Here is a 22,113-nt window from a genome sequence, read left to right as displayed (position 1 = left end):
ATAAGGGTGGATCCTAAACTAGGTTTATCATTTATTATAAGAGTTTAGCATATAAGAGTTTATCAATTATGAATTAATTTCTTATTAATGAAATCAGACAAGTTTTAAAAAGAAAAAACAAAAATGTGGTGTGATGTGGCATACCTCCAAAACCATTGAATTCAAATTGTAAACTCTACAATTTTAAGCTAATTGCGGAGCCTCCATATCTGACAAATAGAACTATGTACAAATTTTGTGATTTTTTGGCTCAAAAGGAGCTATTTTCGTTGAGCTGTCCGGACAGCTCCTCGAGTCATCCGGACAGCAATGCAATTTTTGGTATACAGTTCAGTATTCGTCCGAACAGCTCCTCGAGCCGTCCAGACGGCTGTTGTAGGTATGCACAGGACAAACCTTATAACTAGATTTTATTTGTAGGGTTTTTTGTGGTGGCCAACTTTTGTGAGTTGTTTTGAGGTATAAACACTGAGAGAGTGCCGTCTAGAGCAAGAGAGAGGGATTTGGGTTAGTTCTTGAGTTCAAGAACTCATCTCTTTTTGTAATTTTCATCATATTAGTGGAATTCTTCATTGTTCTTCACCTGGGAACGTAGGCAAGCTATGTCGAACCTCGTTAAATCTTGTGTCTTCTTTCTGTCCTTTTTTTCTCGCAAGTTTTCTATATTCGATTTTGTTTCGTTAAATCCCAATAAATTTATTAATCAATTATTGGGGTATGTACCTCATATTATATACAAATTCATTATTCAATTTAATGCCTACTTATCAAAAAAATAGGGTTAATTATTAATAAGTGTTGTCACCAAAATGTGGCCCAAGGTGATGATGATTTGCAGGTGTGCCAAGGCTTATAGTTTCCTACACTAATTTGAATAAAATGCACCAAATGTAAATAAGACTTCTATCTAGACAATTGAACGAACTATCTTGGGATCTCAATAGTTCTAGGTTCCCCAACTCCACTGAAGTGCGCTTCGTTGAGATTGAAATGAAGAAACATAAATAGACACCAAGAACAATTTACACAATTATGGTTGGCATTGAAACTTGACAAGAAATAAATACAAGAAAATTTGGAATGAACGACATAATATTCACTTGAAATTGACAAGGACTTGGAAATGTAATTGAAATGCTAGGAAGCTTGAAAATGTCTTTGGGCTTGAGTAGTTGTTGTCTATTTGACTGATTGTGTGTGTCGATCTCTGTCTGTCTACCATCTTTTATACCTTTTGCTTTGCACAAAATCCCTCCTCCATAAACCATGATCCTACTGCAGTTATCCTTGATTTACTCCATGTTCGTTGAGATTGAAATGAAGAAACATAAATAGACATCAAGAACAATTTACACAACGATGATTGGCATTGAAACTTGACAAGAAATAAATACAAGAAAATTTGGAATGAACGACATAATATTCACTTGAAATTGACAAGGATTTGGAAATGTAATTGAAATGCTAGGAAGCTTGAAAATGCCTTTGGGCTTGAGTAGTTGTTGTCTGTTTGACTGATTTTGTGTGTCGATCTCTGTCTGTCTACCATCTTTTATACCTTCTGCTTTGCACAAAATCCCTCCTCCATAAACCATGATCCTACTGCAGTTATCCTTGATTTACTCCATGTTCTGTAAGTTGGAAGTTACTGCCATCTCCTTACAACAATTTTCCTCATTTCTCTCATGTGCTGCCACCGGGACCACCTGTGGTAATTCCCACAACTTCTTCCTCTTTTCATGGACCACTCTCAGCACAACTGTACCTGGGCAGTTACTCACCAACTGAGCTTCATTTTCTTCTCAATATAATGGGCTCATGAGCTGTGATAAAATATGATGGACCGTATGGGCTGCACCTTGGGCCTTGTACATGGACTAGGCTTATTAGGCCCAAGATATTTTTTGATGCCAACAATAAGTCCCTCAAAAACAAACTTTTATTGCAGATATAGTTCAGGAAATGTTGATAGGTGTGTACCACCCTAATGATCAGTGTTCGAATCTCCTCCCGTTTCAAAAAAAAATCTCCCAATCAAGAATAATTAAGAGATTTATGACCCTTTGTGTTTTTGAAATTTATGTTTATAATGATTTGATCTCATGAACTCTTTTTGCAGTTTGCACTTGATTTATGTATATATGTATAAGTCTCATATTAATGACTTGTAACTTCTCTTGTTAACCTACGTAAAATGTGCGTTTGGTGTACCATATATTATAATTTGACAATATATTGTTAACTTAACAATGTTAAGCACAACCAAAACATCATTTTTTGGACCCAAAAACCGAGACATTTTTTACACCATATATTGCTCATTTTGAAATGGTTATATTTTGAACAATTTTGAGACACTTTGGACACCATTTTTCAATTATGTCCTTAATTTCTAAATGGATGGATGACAATGTCCTCCTCTTTGCTGAACTTTTTACTCTTTTTTTTAATTATAAATAATTAATTTAAGTAATTCTATAATTATTTTGTCAACAAAAATTCTTTAAATGATTATTAATATTTAAGAAATTGTTTCTTATTTATTTTACTATTTATTTGCATCAATAACAATTTTAGTGCATAATATCACCACACGTAATTTACCCAACAATTTTAACACTATATATGCTACTAGCAAAAGTACAACCATACATCTATCAGTATTTCAAGAACCATATTTGCTACCATTTATTACCGCTATATATATGTCTACAATATATGTTTTGATTGACAAAATTGTCTACCAAACGCTCCCAAAGAATGTGATACAAAACACAACAAGAACAAGAAGCGAGAAAATTAACATATATGAACCCAAGAAGCAATTAAATGGTTACAACATTACAAGAGTCTTGCTCGCTTTCCTTCTACTTGACTAACTTGGACTAAAGAGTCCCTGTCCATTCTTGAAGCAAGAAAAGGATTTTCCTAGGAAAGAAAAGTATATGGTGAAAGGCATAACTTCCAGCCTAAGCTCCACTCACACAACTTGGATACTCAAGCATATAAAACCACAAATGTCCCTATTTGAATTATTAGTATATATTTGTTTTTTTGTCGGGAGAAAAATATGACTATTTCACACCAGCTGAATTTTGATTTGCGCTAGTTTTTACCGATAACCGACAAATCCAATACCGACCCATTTCACCAGACGTCGGTGTCTTGTGGAAAGTTATAGGAGGTCAAGAGACGCCAAGATTGGAACAGATAGAGCTCACTTTTTGACGTTTGAGATGCCACATTATTGTTAATCTACAACTGGGGAAGCTTCATTGCTTTTTTCAATAAAGAAAGGAAGAAACTTGCTTCAGGGTTTGAGCTTCGCTGTCATTATTATTGGTGGGTTCGTTACTTTGTAGAATGTTCGCATCTGGGTCCTTATTGCTTCGTGAGTGAATAATGATTTTCTGATGTATTTGAGGAAGGTAAGCTACTTGCAGAATTGAAGTTTCTCTGTCGTTGATTTGAATGGTTAATACATCTATGAATCTAATTTAAGTTTATTTTAGATGAGTTTTTCTTCTATTTTTAAACGAATCGTATTTGGGTAGTTCTGGATTTGACTCTTCTTCTACACTCAACCAGTTTGGTTGGTGAAACCGTTGAAGTGCATTCCTTCACTTCTGGCCCCCGCCCTTGCTTTGGTGGCTTTGCCGAAGGGCCGGCAACCACTTTAGTTGGAGAAACCGTTGAAGTACATTCCTTTGTCCCTTTTTTTTCTGTTTTTTTATCATTTTGCTGTGGACTTCCTTACGTAGAAGTGTGAGTTTGAATTTATGCTATACAGATGTGTGATAAAGAACTTGTAAATAACGTTTTTGGCATATTCTAAGAGTTTCCCCAAACCTTTGAAATTTTATATCCCTTTGGCATCTTCTTATGATGGGAGGCTAATTAGCTTTGTTTGGAATGCAGTTCTTTGAATAGCTGATTAGGAGTGAGACCTCCGTAATTCGATCTGCCGATGGGATTCCAACTCCAGTTGTTCTTATTTCTGGCTTTTGTCCCTGTTATTTTGGCTCAAGAAGTCACAAATGCTAAAATTGTAGTTGAGGGGACAAGAGCAATTGCTGAAAATGATGATAATTTCATCTGTGCGACACTTGATTGGTGGCCTCATGATAAGTGCAACTATAATCAATGTCCTTGGGGATATTCATCTGTTACAAATTTGGTAAGCATTGTCAATGAGGAGATATGTCAGCTTTCTATGCAATTGCGGATATTATTTATGATTAGTAGATAGCAAAAGGAAAATTGTTACAATGTCAATAGCTACCCTTTGTGTTTGGTGTTTTCAGGATTTGTCTCACCCCTTCATGGCAAAAGCAATCCAAGGTTTGTATGTCTGCTTCTTTCAGGCAATTTCTGTTCACTTGACATTCGTGTTTCTTGGGTTTCCTTTGAAGTTGATTTGTTTGCAACGTGACGTAATGCTTTCGTTTTTGGTGGTGTAATAGCGTTCAAGCGTTTGAGGATAAGAATTGGAGGTTCTTTGCAAGACCAAGTACTATATGATGTAGGCAATTTGAAGTCTCCTTGTCATCCATTCAGAAAGATGAAAGATGGCTTATTTGGGTTTTCAAAGGGATGTTTGCATATGACAAGATGGGATGAACTGAATCACTTGTTCAGTACAACTGGGTATGATCTTGATGTGCTGTTTCTGTCTTCCTAGAAACCCATCCCCTGCACAAAGAAATTGTGAAAAAAGAAAAGAGAGAATACTTACCATTGCCATTGAAGATTTAACTTGCAATACCTACTAACATACTCCTGACATCCCGTTACTGCCTAATTAATAATCCGCGTTATCGAATTAATAGTTCATATATGAAATCGACTTTATCAGTTCATGGGGATATCATTATGCTCATAATTGGACACCCACGTGAATGGTATATCATTTTAATTTTTGGTTTGGGTTTTGGTTTTGGTTGTTTCAAGTGCTTCAACTTTTATCCATTCTTCATTAGAAGTTCTTACCTCTATTACAACTCAATGACTACAGAATCCCCCTACTTATCGGAAAAAAGAGATACTTACTCCCTCTGTTGCATATGTACGTTGGGCAGATTCTTCTTTGCAACTGAGTAGCACAAGGTCGAAACAGTTCATGGTGTTTTATTTTCATTTTGTTTTGTCGGTTTCATGTTGTCTAACTGTTTTAGTTGGTCCCCTGAAGTTCCATAAAGTAGACTTTATACTGACTTTTACCAGATTTTCATAGTCAAATTATCAAGTTCGTAACGTCCTGTCCACAAGATCTTCATACCAGTGAAACAGGGCTTTGGTTTGAGGGACGGGGGTTCAGGGGGCCCTGCTTACTCCTTGTATAAAGATAACTAGAGTTATTTACTTGCAGGGCCCTTGTGACTTTTGGGTTGAATGCACTTTATGGGAGGCATCAGATCAGGCCAAAAGATTGGGGAGGAGCTTGGGACTCTAGTAATACTTATGATTTTATGAACTACACTGTTTCTAAGGGATACCAGATAGACTCATGGGAATTCGGTATATGACTTTAACTTGAGGTTTTCATTATTCATTTATTTGTGGTTCTTTTCCTTGTTTTCTTACATCTATTCTCACCATGATCATTTTAGGTAACGAGTTAAGTGGAAGTGGCATTGGGGCAAGTGTTCGTGCTGAAGAGTATGGCAAAGACTTGATCAACCTTAAAAATATCATCAATGATTTGTATAAGAACTCCAACTCTAAACCTTCACTTCTTGCACCTGGAGGATTTTTTGAGAAAGAGTGGTATGAGAAGTTTCTTCAGGTGTCAGGACCTGGCATAGTCAACTCTTTGACTCATCATATATACAACTTGGGTGCAGGTAGATTGTGTTAACAAGATACTTTCTATAGTTGATAGATTCACATAATGCTGTATCAAGAGTTTAAACCATATATATAGGTATTCAATCCGTATTCAATATTTACATTTTTTGGTGCAAAGTAAGCATCAAGGCTAAGATGTAATATCATCGTAATGTGCATTTACTCGTAGCCGTTGTTTATGAGTACAAACCTTGATGGAACCATAAATTTTTGGAATCTTCCTCCATTATGTTTCGAAGTTTGAATAGAATGCTTAGATTCCTCAAGCTGAATCAGTAATTGAGAATCTTGTAAAATTATACGTCATACGATTTATGATTTTATTTGATTGTGTGGAGAATAATGTCATAGAGATAGCTATCAGTCCATGACCATCATACAACTATACAAGGCCTTTGAGATGGCATCCATTTCTAAAATGATATCTTTTTGGCAAAGATGCAGAATCATTGTCCAAAGCATAAATTAGCAGAGATGCCATTGTCATTTTACCTTTTTTGGATAGAAAATCTTTTAATGCTTTCTTTATTTAACTTGATAATTCTTTGTTCAATTTCAGGTGTTGATCCACATCTTGTGAATAAGATATTGGATCCCTATTTCCTGAGCAAAGTATCACAAACTTTCGTAAATTTAAAGGAAACTATTGAGAAGCATGGTCCTTGGGCTTCTGCATGGGTTGGAGAATCTGGTGGAGCTTTCAACAGCGGTGGACGTAATGTATCTGATACATTTGTGAACAGCTTTTGGTAATCTCGGTTTGAATTTGCTTCCATTTTTTCTACTGTTATAAGAAAAGTTAATTGTATTGTTAGGTTATTATTGCAATATTTCACATTTTCTTACGTATCTCTTTTGTGTATTAAAATAGGTACTTAGATCAGCTTGGCATGGCATCAAGGTACAATACTAAGGTGTATTGTAGGCAGACATTAATAGGTGGGAACTACGGCCTCCTCAGCAAAACAACATCAGCTCCCAATCCTGACTATTACAGGCAAGAGCATGAAGTTCTAATTGCTTTTAATTTTTGATTTGCTTGGCTTGTATTTGTTTATGACAAGAACTTAAATATAGTCTTAACTTTTAAGATGGAGGGGGCTGGGGTAAATAAGAGCAGGAAGATACATTATTGGGAGACAAATAAACAAAGCCATGTTGCGCTTTATTTGGGATGGGATTGAGCCTGTGCAGGAGAGCAAGGTTTTTTTTTTGCAAATAATGATTGTTCATCGGCAGTTGTGGTACAAAGATTATTTAGAACAGAAGAGGACGTCTTTCATAATTTTGTATTTACTTATTTTCCAAATGTGGACAGTGCTCTTCTATGGCATCGGCTGATGGGGAAGGAAGTTTTAGCTGTGGATAGTGATGCTTCGTCCTTTCTACGCTCTTATGCTCACTGTTCTAAAGGAAGAGTAAGTCTCTGGTTCATCTTTAAGTTGTCAAATTGTTAATAACCATGAACAAAGGAGATTCCCGCTACTCTACCCAAATGTCAAGTGAGCTTCATTGAATGGTGCATCAACCTGCTTTCATATATGATGGATCAAACGCTAATCAAACCTCTAAAATACTTGCTATAGCCTATAAGTGTACCTTTCTTTCGATTTACAAAGATTGCTATGGGAATAGAAATTTAATTCTTTGTTTTTTATACTGTTTTTTAATTAAAGGTCGATTATTAGTAGTTCAATTATTTTTTTGAATCTCTTGTGGAGACATTTTACTGAGTATAAAGAATTTGTTAATTTGCTTATGACAACTGCCATTGTCTTGTTGCAGGCAGGCATAACCTTACTCTTTATCAACTTAAGCAATAGCACTGATTTTATAATCAGCCTTCAGAATAACATGAGCATGACTCTTTCCGGGGAAGCGCAAGGCTTGTACAAAGAAACCCCATTCATGCGTGGTTTTAAGAAAACAGTTTCATGGGTTGGAAGCAAAGCATCAGATGCACCGCTATTTAGAGAGGAGTACCATTTGACTCCTAAAGACGGGTACCTAAGAAGCCATACCATGGTTCTAAATGGAATACCATTGGAGCTTACAAACGATGGAGACATCCCAAGATTAGATCCCGTCCATGTTCACATGAATTCCGTAATATCCATCTCTCCTTTGTCCGTTGCATTCATAGTATTCCCTAATTTTGACGCTCCTGCTTGTGCATAGTTTGTCTTGTAATATTGATCACTGAATCTTTTATTATACCTTTATTGTTTATAACAATTGCAGAACTGTAAGGGTCTGCAATTGTAGTTATAATAAAGTATAAAGGATGGATATAGATAGCTTGTATGCCTAAGAAAGAACGTGATGTATCTTAGTATTGGATTCATTGTTTGCATAATGGTTTTCTTTTGAATGTATTTGAGGCTTCATTTATCAACAGATCTATTCTATTGCCTGATGGATTCGATTGTGTATTGACGCTTTCTTGTTCTTTACTTGCTTTTCCTGTTCTTTTCCGGGCAGCTCATCCAACGGCGCCAAAAACTTGACCGACACCAAAGTGTGTGTGTACTTACCCCAAGTGTAGGGTATCGTCAAGTAATAAACCGGTGAGTCCGGTATCGATCCACGAGGAAGCAATGCAAATTTGAAGTGAATGATATGCAAATGACTAGCTAACACTAATAAACACAATGAATATCAAATAAAAGCAAGTAAAAGAAATGGGCCGAATGACTCGGTAGCATGAGCGATTTTGTAATCAAAGTAAGCACAAATTGGATTTAAAACAATTAATTAAAAACCTAGTCTCTAATCCGTCCCGGTGGTTACTCGGTTCTCATACTCAAGGTATCATTGCAAACACACACAACCATACACAATGCATTGTGTGATACTATCAATCATGCATATGCAAAGAGAATTGGGATATAAGACTTCAATTCATACATGTAGGCCATCGGGTCTCTTAATCTACGATGAACGCAAAGGGATAAGCACCTAATATTATGGATTAATGTTCCCCCTTGGGGCTCGGCTTGGCTAACACCCTAGTTTCACACTCAAAGATCAATTAACCATAACTCTCCCATGCACATTCCTAAATTAACCCAAAACCCCATCATCAATACACATAATTAATAGCTATGCAATGGAAAACTCAATTAATTAAGGAAATCATGCAATGGATTTAACAATTCTCAATCTAACACATTAGATGCAATCCCTAGACTAGACAATCCAAGAATACAATCAAATATGTCATTCTCATATATCCAATCACACAACTATCACGAAATTAAAAGAGAAGGATCGAAACTACGACCCTTTGAGCATACCTTGAGTAATCGAAACCTTGCATCCACCTTTCGGGATTAGAAACTAGAGAAGAGAACTACCCACTCATGATTGTTGCAATAAACATCCAATCTATTGTCATCTAAATCAGAGTTTATACAAAATCAAGAGAAAGCACCAAAAAACAACAAAGAAAACTTAGAGAGAGAAACTAGATCTACACTACTCCTATGGTGGCTTCATCTTGGAGAAGTCAATGAATGAATGAGGAAGCCAACCAAATCTTAGGGTTTTCTTCTCTTTTTACAATAGAAAATACCTAACTACCCTTATAAAATCGTTTCCCATTGGTTACATACACATTCCTAAATTAACCCAAAACCCCATCATCAATACACATAATTAATAGCTATGCAATGGAAAACTCAATTAATTAAGGAAATCATGCAATGGATTTAACAATTCTCAATCTAACACATTAGATGCAATCCCTAGACTAGACAATCCAAGAATACAATCAAATATGTCATTCTCATATATCCAATCACACAACTATCACGAAATTAAAAGAGAAGGATCGAAACTACGACCCTTTGAGCATACCTTGAGTAATCGAAACCTTGCATCCACCTTTCGGGATTAGAAACTAGAGAAGAGAACTACCCACTCATGATTGTTGCAATAAACATCCAATCTATTGTCATCTAAATCAGAGTTTATACAAAATCAAGAGAAAGCACCAAAAAACAACAAAGAAAACTTAGAGAGAGAAACTAGATCTACACTACTCCTATGGTGGCTTCATCTTGGAGAAGTCAATGAATGAATGAGGAAGCCAACCAAATCTTAGGGTTTTCTTCTCTTTTTACAATAGAAAATACCTAACTACCCTTATAAAATCGTTTCCCATTGGTTACATACATGATTTACCCCAAATGCCCTTGAAATTTCGGTGCAGAAAATTGCAGATTCGCCGTAGGTGTCCGGACGGGTGTCCGGACGCTTCATGCCTCCAACTTTGTGAGCCTCTGTCTCAATTTGTGAAGAAAGTGTCCGGACGGGTACTGTGGGTGTCCGGACGGTAAGTGTCCTTGGAAAGTGTCCCGACACCTCACAGCAAAAAGTGCCCAAAAAGTGCTTCAACTTGCCCGAACAAGGTCCGATTCCTACAAAACCAAGGGGAAACATTTGTAAGTGTAAAATTAAGCTAAAATGCAATCAAATACATTAACTAAGTGCTAGAACATCCTAATTAAAGGACATTAGAACCTCAAAATAGAGGTCCAATCACACCCCCCAACTTAGACGTTGCTAGTCCCTAGCAATGCAACCACTACCTAAAACTAAAATTTGCTAAATAAAATCCTAACTCACTGACGTAGGCATCACGGTTGCATTTAGCGCATGCAACAAGCCTTTAAACCCCTAGGTCACCTTAGTGGACGAGTTGTAGTCTCGTGAGGGCTTATCAGAGCGATACCCACAAACACTTACCAAGGGATCCACTATTACTTTGAAAGCACCATAAATTATTCTTAAGTTCTCACATGCAAGAAATAGAGCTAATCCCCCAATTCCCCCGCTAGTCGAAAACATGCAAAATCTTTAGACAACCAATCTCAATCCCCTCAAAGATGATTAAGAACATTTTATAATATGTAAAATATATGTGCAATCAAGTAAGACAACTCAACACATTCACACAAGTAAAACCTTGTTATGGACCCTTTTGGTGTTCATAAATCCGCAATCCCAAATGTACACAAAAACATAAAAGCATTGTGGTAAGTGAATGACTTACACAATTGAATTAAATGTATGTGTTTATAAAAGATAATTTGGATGGGCATAGCTTTGAGAAAGAAATCACCTACAAGAACAATTAATGCATCCGCCAACTCACTTGTTTACCTTGAATCAAATTCATCAAAAGGTTAAATGGTTTGTAATGTGGCTAAGGGACAAGGTAGGAAGAATTTGGAACTAGGTAACAAGTTGCAAGGTTAAGTTCAAACATGTGAGCTAAATTCTCATTTTGTCACCCCTTCCATTGCACCACAAATCCAAACACTTCTCATCCTTTACACACAAAGGATTAACTTTATTGCATACACCTCTTTTTGATTTTTTTTTTCTATGCACTTTTTTTTTCTTTTTTTTTCTTCTCTTTTCTTCTCGAAAATGAACAACATTTGAACAACAACCCTCAATTTTTTTCAACATAAGAAAGGGTAATATCACTACCAACTTATTTTTTTTTTAAGCTCCTACTCAACCTTGCAACCAAAGGTGGGAAATATTTGAGGAAAATAGCTCACACAAGGCTTGTAAGTGAAATCAAGAGGCTTAAAGAAATTTAGGGCTTATAATCACTCACAAATGAATAGGCTAAGCTCAAATCTCTCAACCTAGTGAATCTTTCAATCCTAAGTTCACAAGCAAGTGGCAAAATACAAAAATCACACTTCTCAGTAATCAAATGTAATGTTTACAAAGCTATTGAAGAACACGCGCTAAGATGTCAAATGAATATCAATGAAGAGAATCACCCAAAACCTAATGTATATCAATGAAGAATGGCTCAAAGGAATTAGAAGGGTAAAAAGGTAATTTTTCAGACAAAAGATCCAAAAACGCAGTCATACAAATGCTTCAATGCCAAGATGTCTGCTCAACTACACAATTCTATATCAAACTAGGTCTCAATCATTCCAAGAGAAATTGATTATAGTCATCCCACTCAATCACATGCATCGATTTCGCAAAAGAAACCAAGGAACCTACTATACACTTGCACGTGTGAACAAGAATAAGAAATTAACGTTGAAATTGGTAGTGAATCCCCAAAAGCATCTACCATTCCCTTCCTAAAGTCCATCTAGCATGTATGAACAACAAAGCACAACACAATAGGATAGAGGGTAGGAAATCATACCATACTCTTCAAAAGTGATCGGAATCATGAGAAACGAAGCATATCCTGAAAAAGTTAATACCAACCACACTATCCAAGCATGACACAACAAGAATTTTTTTTTTTTTTTCATGTTTTTGATATTCACAAAAGCACACCAAAATAAAGCAAGTTTCACAATGAATTCACAATTCCCTCACCCCCCAACTTAAATGAGATATTGTCCCCAATGTCAAGAATGGAAAACAAGGCAAGAACAAATTGTGAAATGCATTGTGAACATACAAAAACACACCAAAATTAAAGGGTAAGAAAATCAAAACATAACACACAACCATGTCACAATTCTCACCCCCCAACTTGAATAAGTGCACAAGGAGCAAAAATTGTGAAATGGATTTTGAGTATACGAGACACACAAAAATAAAAGTGATCTCTAAACCAATCCTAAACATATATGTACAAAAGTGGATCGACCATAACACAAGAGAGGGATGGGATCCTTGAGATCCCAAGAACATCCTCAAAATCACTACTCCCACTTTGAGGAACATGACGAACCACATATGATTCGGTCCCCTTTTCCCCAAACTCACCTAAAAAGAATTGTAATCGTGGTTTGGGATGCCACACTTTTCTAATTTTGGTAAATATTTTATGTGTGACATGATGTTTAGAGGATTCTTTAAATCCACTTGCAAAAGGTAACGTTGTCAATTCTTGAGGATGCACTTGGTATGCACCGACTTTGATTGGGAAAGCCTCTAATGCTCCTAAATGAAGGGGCAAATGTTCTACACTATAAATAGTCAAGAACTTCAAAACTTTTTTCATAATATCTCCCTCAATCAAAAGTCGACTACCTTTCTTAATCAAAACTAGCACACCCTCAAATGAATTCTTTGCAAGTGTCATCTCTAATTTATCCTCAACATGAGAGTGAATATAAAGCTTAGGGATGTACTCAATTGCCCTCCCACGGTCTAACTCATTCCCTTTTGGTCTCACTTTGTTCTCCTCTTTCTCTTCATTTCTCTTCTCTTCGCTCTTTTCCTCAACCTTTTCAACTTGATAATTGTCCTTGTCTCGACATGATCTATCTCCAACTATAACATTTTTCACCTCACCACCCACTTCTTCCACTAATTTCTCATCCTCACTTACCTTAGGAGTCATGGTATTGTCAATTACTATCCCACTCCTTGAGGTAATGATGGGTTGTTCTTGTTCTTGGACATTCAACCCCTCACTTGAAGTTTCGAATTGAAATTCTAATGTTTGAGTGATCTTTGTCAATTGGCTTCTTAAATCTTCCAAGGCTCTATTGGTTTGCTCACGAAATTCAAATCTCCTTTGATTAACCTCCAATTGAGCTTCCATGAATATTTGAAGCGTATCCTCAAGTGATCTCTCTTGGGGTGGGGTGCATGGTTGGTAAGATGGTGGAGCTATACATTGGTGTGAAGATTGTGCTTGCCTAAAAGGTTGGTACTTATGTGCATGAATGTAGTCAAAAGGAGGAGGTGCATGTAAATTTTGTCCGAAGGGAGCATATTGTGACACTTGTGGCATTTGATAATACATAGGTGGGTAGACATTTTGTGGGGCAAATTGCGCCGCATTGTCTTGTTGAAGTGGTTGAGGTGCATTTTGCAAAGCATGCTCAACTTGAACATTTTGCAAATTTTGGGCATTGCCAATTTGGACATCTTGCCCTTGCACCGGATTCATCAACTCATCAATATTCACATGTTGCAAAAGACGACGCAATGCATCAAGATTCATATCACCCCCACGTACACTCCCCGCATCACTCACATTTATATCACCACCTATCCCATCTCTATTAGACCCATGCCCACTAACATTATCTCTAGGTTGAGACATGATGGCAAGGAACAATAGCAAGTAACACACAAAAGTAGCAATCAACCACGTCAAGTAACACAAGATTTTTTTTTTTTTTTTAATTAATGAACAACCAAGAACAATATTAAGCAAGAACAAGAGCAAGGATAGGAATAGAGCAACAATCAACCTTAGGAACAATAACACACCAAGATGTAGCAAGTAGTGATAAAAATAAAAATGCGCAAAGCTCTCTCAAACAATGTATCACTACCAAGCAGCAAACAAGGTGGCATCCATCGCCCACAGGAATCTAACTTAGCCCCATCCGCCAAGTTCTCCTCACAAATTTTTTTTTTTTTTTTTCTTTTCAGCAACTACACTAAATCGACTACACTACAAAGCAAGTAAAAGGGAGGAACGAAGTTACCCTTGAAGCGTGACCATGCTCCTTCCTTATTTGATGGTGTTTAATAGCATAAAGCTAGCATCTACAAGCCACCCAGCTCCGTCTTTGACACTAGCTTCCCCGGAAACGGCGCCAAAAACTTGACCGACACCAAAGTGTGTGTGTACTTACCCCAAGTGTAGGGTATCGTCAAGTAATAAACCGGTGAGTCCGGTATCGATCCACGAGGAAGCAATGCAAATTTGAAGTGAATGATATGCAAATGACTAGCTAACACTAATAAACACAATGAATATCAAATAAAAGCAAGTAAAAGAAATGGGCCGAATGACTCGGTAGCATGAGCGATTTTGTAATCAAAGTAAGCACAAATTGGATTTAAAACAATTAATTAAAAACCTAGTCTCTAATCCGTCCCGGTGGTTACTCGGTTCTCATACTCAAGGTATCATTGCAAACACACACAACCATACACAATGCATTGTGTGATACTATCAATCATGCATATGCAAAGAGAATTGGGATATAAGACTTCAATTCATACATGTAGGCCATCGGGTCTCTTAATCTACGATGAACGCAAAGGGATAAGCACCTAATATTATGGATTAATGTTCCCCCTTGGGGCTCGGCTTGGCTAACACCCTAGTTTCACACTCAAAGATCAATTAACCATAACTCTCCCATGCACATTCCTAAATTAACCCAAAACCCCATCATCAATACACATAATTAATAGCTATGCAATGGAAAACTCAATTAATTAAGGAAATCATGCAATGGATTTAACAATTCTCAATCTAACACATTAGATGCAATCCCTAGACTAGACAATCCAAGAATACAATCAAATATGTCATTCTCATATATCCAATCACACAACTATCACGAAATTAAAAGAGAAGGATCGAAACTACGACCCTTTGAGCATACCTTGAGTAATCGAAACCTTGCATCCACCTTTCGGGATTAGAAACTAGAGAAGAGAACTACCCACTCATGATTGTTGCAATAAACATCCAATCTATTGTCATCTAAATCAGAGTTTATACAAAATCAAGAGAAAGCACCAAAAAACAACAAAGAAAACTTAGAGAGAGAAACTAGATCTACACTACTCCTATGGTGGCTTCATCTTGGAGAAGTCAATGAATGAATGAGGAAGCCAACCAAATCTTAGGGTTTTCTTCTCTTTTTACAATAGAAAATACCTAACTACCCTTATAAAATCGTTTCCCATTGGTTACATACATGATTTACCCCAAATGCCCTTGAAATTTCGGTGCAGAAAATTGCAGATTCGCCGTAGGTGTCCGGACGGGTGTCCGGATGCTTCATGCCTCCAACTTTGTGAGCCTCTGTCTCAATTTGTGAAGAAAGTGTCCGGACGGGTACTGTGGGTGTCCGGACGGTAAGTGTCCTTGGAAAGTGTCCCGACACCTCACAGCAAAAAGTGCCCAAAAAGTGCTCCAACTTGCCCGAACAAGGTCCGATTCCTACAAAACCAAGGGGAAACATTTGTAAGTGTAAAATTAAGCTAAAATGCAATCAAATACATTAACTAAGTGCTAGAACATCCTAATTAAAGGACATTAGAACCTCAAAATAGAGGTCCAATCACTTGTATGCCTAAGAAAGAACGTGATGTATCTTAGTATTGGATTCATTGTTTGCATAATGGTTTTCTTTTGAATGTATTTGAGGCTTCATTTATCAACAGATCTATTCTATTGCCTGATGGATTCGATTGTGTATTGACGCTTTCTTGTTCTTTACTTGCTTTTCCTGTTCTTTTCCGGGCAGCTCATCCAAATCTCTTACTCAGGGGTGGCTTAGGTGACTAGGATCTGGGGATGAATCCATCCAGTTAGAGGCTTAAGTTAAATTCTCTGATTTATAACTTGTCAAGGTACTTGTAGTGTAAGAATTTGAGTTCTGAGAGGCATTTTATTGTGAACATGTATTGTATGTTCATGTATACATTGGCATTTGGCAACAATTTCCTTAAAACATTCAGAAGCAGAAACACTTGACGGGAGCCTTCCCTGTCGATCGAATCTTCTTAGACCTCTCTTTCAGTTCCTTCTCGTCGTTTTTTCTTTTTTCCTCTAATTCTCCTCTCCCCTCTCCGACAATCTTATCGATTCTTGCCAACTTATTCTTGTAATGTTTGATGTTCATAAGCATTCTTTGCTCCAATTCACTCTGCAAGCAATTACAGCAATTAGGATCGATCGGCCTTTATTCGTGAATTTCATAGAACAGACACAGCTTACTTGTTTCCTTTGCTTCTGAAGCTCAGCTTGCATTTTCTTCTGTCTCTCCCAAACAAGAACTATAGACTTGGTCTTCTCATACCTGTAACAAAACAGGTCACAACAGCTTATACATCTATAAGTACTGTGGATTGTTTGTTGTCTGTGATTCATCGTTACCTTTTATTAATCTTTTGCATCTGAATTTTCCTCCAAGACTCTGCTTTGTCTTCTCCACCACCATTCTGGGAATTCCTTATCCGTCTTTGGTCTTCGAATGCAGATCCCATCGGTCGTAGGGAGGATGATCGACTTGCTTCCCTGTTTGGTAAACTAATCTGTTGTGGCTTTTGATCCACTCCTGATGGTTTTACTTTAAAATTTTCACCTGGAAAATTGGAGTTGTTATCTTAGCTATAAAATAGTCACACACATGTATCATACAAAAGAGATGCTAGAAATCACAGCAACAGATATTGTCCGCTCTGAACCATATTTCTGCACGGATTTATTCTCCTAGGCCGTCGCTATTAGTTCTTAAGCCCAGAAAATGCGTTTGTTGTGTGAGAGGAATTAGGCTTTTGTTTATACGTCACTCGGTTGAGTTATGCCAATCCAATATGCGATATAAGTATTGACAAAGAGAATCGTGGATTTAATTTTTACCAGAACCAATTGTGCTGCCTTCTTTTCTAATCTTGATCTCCTCCATTATCTTCCCTCTTTGTTGCTCCTCAGCTTCATGGAGTGAATAAATGGACAATGAAGCAGCTGCAACCGCTGCTGCAAACTCGATATCCGGAGCACGGTAGTACTCCTCCTTGTGTGGTTGGTCTGAAAAACTGACCCTGACAGAGACATTTTCAAGACCAAATAATACAGAGAAGAAGAAGAAGAAGCAGCAGAGACATCTGTGTTATATTGACAGAGAACAAACTTACCTCTTTTGCCTGATTAGCTCCTCCATCCGCCCAACTATGGAGAGTGAGAAGGGGCTTGACATATAATCTCAATTTTTAGGGCATGAACAGGAGATTGGTGCAAGCAAAGATGGATATGATTCAGCTTTCAAGGGAAGCAACGTATGTCTCTTCTTGAACATTTGATTGGTTTTGTGAGTTGGGGTTTCATTATATTCCTTATTCCACTTGAATGAATGGAATAGTATCAAGTATAATATCACATGCCCAGTGGCTTGTATTGTCTTACCATCTATCACGTGCAAGTTCTTTGTAAGCACGTGCGCAACGTAAAATCCCGCCTTTTCAGGGTTCACGAGTCATGCTAGGTTTAGCTCACTTTACATAATAAGCGGGCTAAATCAGGGATTCCGGTCCAGCCCACAAAAGATGTCTGGCAGTGCCAAGCCCGGCCTACCTAGCCAGACTTACTAAGTTAGATGTAAATAGGGAATTAAGGATGACAAAATTGTGTCCCATCAGGATAACGAAATTTGTTCTAGATTAAATTAAGTCTAAACATAAGTTGTATGTATGGAGGAAAAAACTTTTGTTTGTTTTAAAATCGGATCTGAGTACAAACACATAAATCTTATGCAGTTTACTTGTCCAGACCATAAATCAGATTAGGTTACTGTCTGATTTATTTGTCTTGATTTAAAAAAATCGGGTTTGGTCAATTAAATAAGTCCGAAATTCAATTATAGGTGGGGTCCGAATATGTAAATATTTCATAAACACATGAATATTGTCCGTCTTAGAATCGACCCAGAATCGATGGTTGTGTTTGAAAATATTTTTGCCTTTTTGTTTTCAAAGACTGATTTTAAGCAAGATTTTTAAAACCGAACCAGTCATTAAACCGGAAAAGTCTTCGATTCATGATTTAGAGGTTCCACCGATGTTCAAATCGGGTTTGAACTTGATTCAACATAATGAATTACTTATATATATATATATATATATCTATATTATATGCATATAATATATAAGAAAACTTCATAAAAATACAATATATTCAAATAAAGTATCATTTTAAACAACTAGAGTCTCATACCTTAGTGGTTAAAGCCTTTTATAATAAATAAAAGGTGATGAGTTCAAACCATACAAATAACAAAATTCAAAAATATTTTATTAACTTTAATAAATGAACCGAACCGGTTCAAAATCGACCGGTTCTGACAGGTTCAATTGAAAACATTTTGGTTCGTAAATTGTCGGTTATAGCACCTCAACCAGACCGGGGTGTACTTAATAAAAAATACAGTGCAAATAATGTTCATGTTTTTATGTTTATTTTTATTTTTATTTTTTAAAATTCCACCGGACGGAAACCGGTTACTACAGCCATACATGCCGTGTTTGATTGTTTTCTAATGCTGACAAAACCAAGAAGTTTGTTTGTCTTACATTTTTATGATGTTGGTTTTGTCGGGAAAAAATAGTGAAGCACAAACTAAGTTTATTACATGCTGTATTTAGCTGGCATTTTTAACCTTGAACCGAACTATCCAAGACTGACAACCAAGGCACCGCACTCCCTTCAAATTTTTAGTGTTCAATCTTGGTTCTGACGACAGTTCTGTGAATAGTTGATTAGCTCATTAGCTGTGATTTGATCTGCCATTAATGGGATTCCAACACCAGTTATTTTTGTTTCTGAGCTTCTTCCCTGCTATTTTGGCTGGAAAAGTTACAATTACAGTTGATACGAGTAAAACAATTGCAGAAACTGATGATAATTTCATATGTGCTACAATTGATTGGTGGCCTCATGATAAGTGCAACTACAAGCACTGTCCTTGGGGATCTTCATCTATATTAAATTTGGTAAGCATTTCCAATTAGTATGTTCTTCTTTTGGGTAGTAGTCTCTAACAATGTCAATAACTACAACTGGGTTTTTGTGGTTGTGTTTTTCAGAATTTATCTCATCCTTCCTTAAAAAAAGCCATCGAAGGTTTGTATATCTGCATCTTTCAGGCATCTCTTCTTCTAAAGTTCTTCTCAGCAGTTTAATTTGTTTGCACTGTGATGTGAGTTGTGACTCTTCTAATTTTTTGTGGTTTTGATTTAACTAGCTTTTAGGTCTTTGAGGATAAGATTGGGAGGTAGTTTGGAAGACCAAGTAGTGTATGGTGTAGGCAATTTGGAGTCTCCTTGCGACCCACTCAAAGCGGAGAAGAATGGGTTGTTAGGGTTTTCAAAAGGATGTTTACCTATGAAAAGATGGGATGAACTGAATAACTTCCTTGCTAAAACAGGGTAAGAATAGTAAAATGCCTTACCTTAGTTTAAGGTATGAGTGTTTTATTCTATCAAAGTGGTTGAACTTGAATTTTTATACTTGTAGGGTCATTGTGACATTTGGGTTGAATGCACTATATGGGAGGCGCCATATTAAGGGAAAAGTTTGGGAAGGAGCTTGGGATTCTACTAATGCTCACGATTTTATTAAATACACTGTTTCCAAAGGATACAAGATTGATTCTTGGGAATTCGGTATGGGGCTTTAACTCGAGGTTTTCGCTGCTTGCGCTCCTTGTTCTTGTTGTCTAACATCTCTTCTCACCCATGGCCATTTTAGGAAATGAGATATGTGGACGGGCCAGCTATGGAGCAAATATTGATGCTGAACTGTATGGGAATGACCTGATCAAGCTTAAAAAAATCATCGAGGATTTGTATGAGAACTCTGACTCTACACCTTCACTTCTTGCACCAGGAGGATTTTTCGACCAAGTGTGGTTTGCGAAGCTTCTTCAGGTGTCAGGCCTTGGCATAGTCGATAGTGTGACTCATCATATATACAACTTGGGTCCAGGTTTTAACTTCTTCGGATTCTGGAGAAGTTTAACATTAGTATTCATTATAAAATGCGTATACACCCAGACACCGTATTGTTTTAGTACTTCCCTCATTTAATTTTATACTTGTTAATTCAATTTCAGCTGGTAATCCCAATCTTGTGGAAAAGATATTGAATCGCCGTCTTTTGAACAAACTAGCACGAACATTGACTGTTGTTGATCAAACCATTAAGGACAATGGTTCTTGGGCTTCTGCATGGATTGGAGAATCTGGTGGAGCTTCCACAAATGGAGGATATGATGTATCTGATACATTTGTGAATAGCTTTTGGTAATCTTGGTTTCAATTTGCTTCCATTTATTTTCTATCACCACAAGAAAAGTGCATTTTTGTGTATAATTTTGTTATTACAGAAATACTGTACTTCGCTGTGCTGCATATCTTTTTTTATGTATGAACTAGGTACTTAGATCAGCTTGGGATGGCATCCAAGTACAATACTAAGGTGCATTGTAGGCAGACTTTGATCGGAGGGAATTATGGCCTCCTCAACAAAGAAACTTTTGCACCCAATCCCGACTATTACAGGCAAGAGTGTCGAGATGGTTCATTTGCAGTTGTAGTAATCAGATTACTTAGAATTGAATCATTTACAGTTTGTTGAGTGATTGTTTTTTTGTTTATTTGTTGTTCTAAATGTGGCCAGTGCTCTTCTATGGCATCGTTTGATGGGGAAACGAGTTTTAGCAGTCAAAACCAACGCTTTGTCATATCTACGCTCTTACGCCCATTGTTCCAAAGAAGGAGTAAGTCTCTGGTTCATCTCTAATGGACTCCTGTGAGTATCTACTGGTTTTTGTGCTTTAAAACTCATAATAGATCTAAATCCAGCCCAACTACTGCATATGCATATTTATTTGACGGGTGCTTTCTGAACCAAAAGCTAAACGATTCTCGAAAATATATACTTATTGCAAGTCTACATTTGGTTTGCAAGGACTGCAATAAGAACGCGAATCCAGTTTTTGAAAGAAAGATATATTGACTCCAGTTGTGTAAAATTTAAACTAATAACCGTCTTTGAATACCTGAAACCTTTCCAGGTAGTGTCTACTTTGCAGCTTACAACAACTGCCTCACTGTCATTGTCTTTGTTGCAGGTAGGTGTAACCTTACTCCTTATTAACTTACACAAGGCTACTGATTATATAATTAGAGTTTCAAAAACCATGAAAATGCATCTGCATTTGGAAGCACAAGGATCGCGTTATCTGAACAAGACGGTTTCATGGATTGGAAGCAAAGATTTCGAACCAGATGGACCAAAATTGTTCAGAGAGGAGTACCATTTGACTCCTGAAGATGGGTACCTAAGAAGTCATACCATGTTTCTTAATGGAAAACCATTGGAGCTTACAGAAAATGGAGACATCCCAATATTGAAACCTGCACAAGTTGATGTGAATTCTGAAATATCGATCGCTCATTTGTCTATTGCATTCATCGTATTCCCTAATTTTCATGCTTCTGCTTGCGCATAGTCGGTCTCCATTGATCATTCCTGCTCATCATACACTCTTGTTCATGGCAATCACAGAACTGTAAGTTTCTGTCAATTGTAGCTATAATAAATTCCATCTTCATGTCAATTGTGAAAGTTTCTTACAATTGTACTTTCAATGAGCTACAGTTTACAATTGTATTTTCCATAAGCTACGGTATACAATTGCAATTTCAATAAGCTACTATGTATCCAGATCCATCCATGACAAGTAGAGAACCATCATAATAAACAGGTCTTGAAGGTGAATT

General features: G+C 36.9%; 3 protein-coding genes across 5 annotated transcripts; 2 read left to right on the top strand and 1 right to left on the bottom strand.

Moving 5' to 3' along the window:
- Positions 1-3,215: 3,215 nt before the first annotated feature.
- Positions 3,216-16,269, top strand: LOC119987101 (heparanase-like protein 1). Of its 3 annotated transcripts, none has more exons than XM_038831848.1 (11): positions 3,216-3,428; positions 3,919-4,177; positions 4,305-4,341; positions 4,464-4,647; positions 5,369-5,517; positions 5,610-5,843; positions 6,407-6,596; positions 6,719-6,844; positions 7,166-7,265; positions 7,633-7,953; positions 16,077-16,269. In XM_038831848.1, exons 2-11 carry the CDS (start codon positions 3,968-3,970, stop codon positions 16,107-16,109), a joined length of 1,584 nt encoding a protein of 527 aa, XP_038687776.1. In that variant the 5' UTR covers positions 3,216-3,428; positions 3,919-3,967; the 3' UTR covers positions 16,110-16,269. The 3 variants fall into 3 exon arrangements, with proteins under 3 accessions (XP_038687776.1, XP_038687777.1, XP_038687775.1); XM_038831849.1 differs by having other exon boundaries at positions 3,217-3,428; positions 16,099-16,269; XM_038831847.1 differs by lacking the exon at positions 16,077-16,269 and having other exon boundaries at positions 3,218-3,428; positions 7,633-8,263.
- LOC119986955 lies at positions 16,260-17,495 on the bottom strand. Its single transcript, XM_038831643.1, has 5 exons — positions 17,470-17,495; positions 17,195-17,439; positions 16,709-16,916; positions 16,550-16,631; positions 16,260-16,478 (listed from the first exon to the last, which is right to left on the bottom strand). The coding sequence occupies exons 1-5, from the start codon at positions 17,493-17,495 to the stop codon at positions 16,287-16,289; spliced, it is 753 nt and encodes a 250-aa protein (XP_038687571.1). The 3' UTR covers positions 16,260-16,286.
- A 1,609-nt stretch (positions 17,496-19,104) lies between these two features.
- On the top strand, positions 19,105-22,003 carry LOC119987102 (heparanase-like protein 1). Its single transcript, XM_038831850.1, has 9 exons — positions 19,105-19,320; positions 19,414-19,450; positions 19,572-19,755; positions 19,844-19,992; positions 20,078-20,314; positions 20,442-20,631; positions 20,764-20,889; positions 21,008-21,107; positions 21,462-22,003. Exons 1-9 carry the CDS (start codon positions 19,120-19,122, stop codon positions 21,840-21,842), a joined length of 1,605 nt encoding a protein of 534 aa, XP_038687778.1. The 5' UTR covers positions 19,105-19,119; the 3' UTR covers positions 21,843-22,003.
- Positions 22,004-22,113: the final 110 nt, after the last annotated feature.

The sequence above is a fragment of the Tripterygium wilfordii genome, chromosome 20, assembly GCF_013401445.1.
Source record: "Tripterygium wilfordii isolate XIE 37 chromosome 20, ASM1340144v1, whole genome shotgun sequence".
NCBI lineage: Eukaryota > Viridiplantae > Streptophyta > Magnoliopsida > Celastrales > Celastraceae > Tripterygium > Tripterygium wilfordii.
The sequence above is the reverse complement of the archived record's forward strand: the minus strand, read 5'-3'. Positions and strand labels throughout refer to the sequence as shown.

Coding starts and splice junctions, on each gene's coding strand:
- LOC119987101 (XM_038831847.1), top strand. CDS start 3,968: ATGGGATTCCAACTCCAGTTGTTCTTATTTCTGGCTTTTGTCCCTGTT. Junction 5,844..6,406: donor TATATACAACTTGGGTGCAG/GTAGATTGTGTT, acceptor GTTCAATTTCAG/GTGTTGATCCACATCTTGTG. Junction 7,266..7,632: donor CTCACTGTTCTAAAGGAAGA/GTAAGTCTCTGG, acceptor GTCTTGTTGCAG/GCAGGCATAACCTTACTCTT.
- LOC119986955 (XM_038831643.1), bottom strand. CDS start 17,495: ATGGAGGAGCTAATCAGGCAAAAGAG. Junction 17,440..17,469: donor GAGCTAATCAGGCAAAAGAG/GTAAGTTTGTTC, acceptor AATATAACACAG/ATGTCTCTGCTGCTTCTTCT. Junction 16,632..16,708: donor ATGCAAAAGATTAATAAAAG/GTAACGATGAAT, acceptor GTTTTGTTACAG/GTATGAGAAGACCAAGTCTA.
- LOC119987102 (XM_038831850.1), top strand. CDS start 19,120: ATGGGATTCCAACACCAGTTATTTTTGTTTCTGAGCTTCTTCCCTGCT. Junction 19,756..19,843: donor AACTTCCTTGCTAAAACAGG/GTAAGAATAGTA, acceptor TTATACTTGTAG/GGTCATTGTGACATTTGGGT. Junction 20,315..20,441: donor TATATACAACTTGGGTCCAG/GTTTTAACTTCT, acceptor ATTCAATTTCAG/CTGGTAATCCCAATCTTGTG.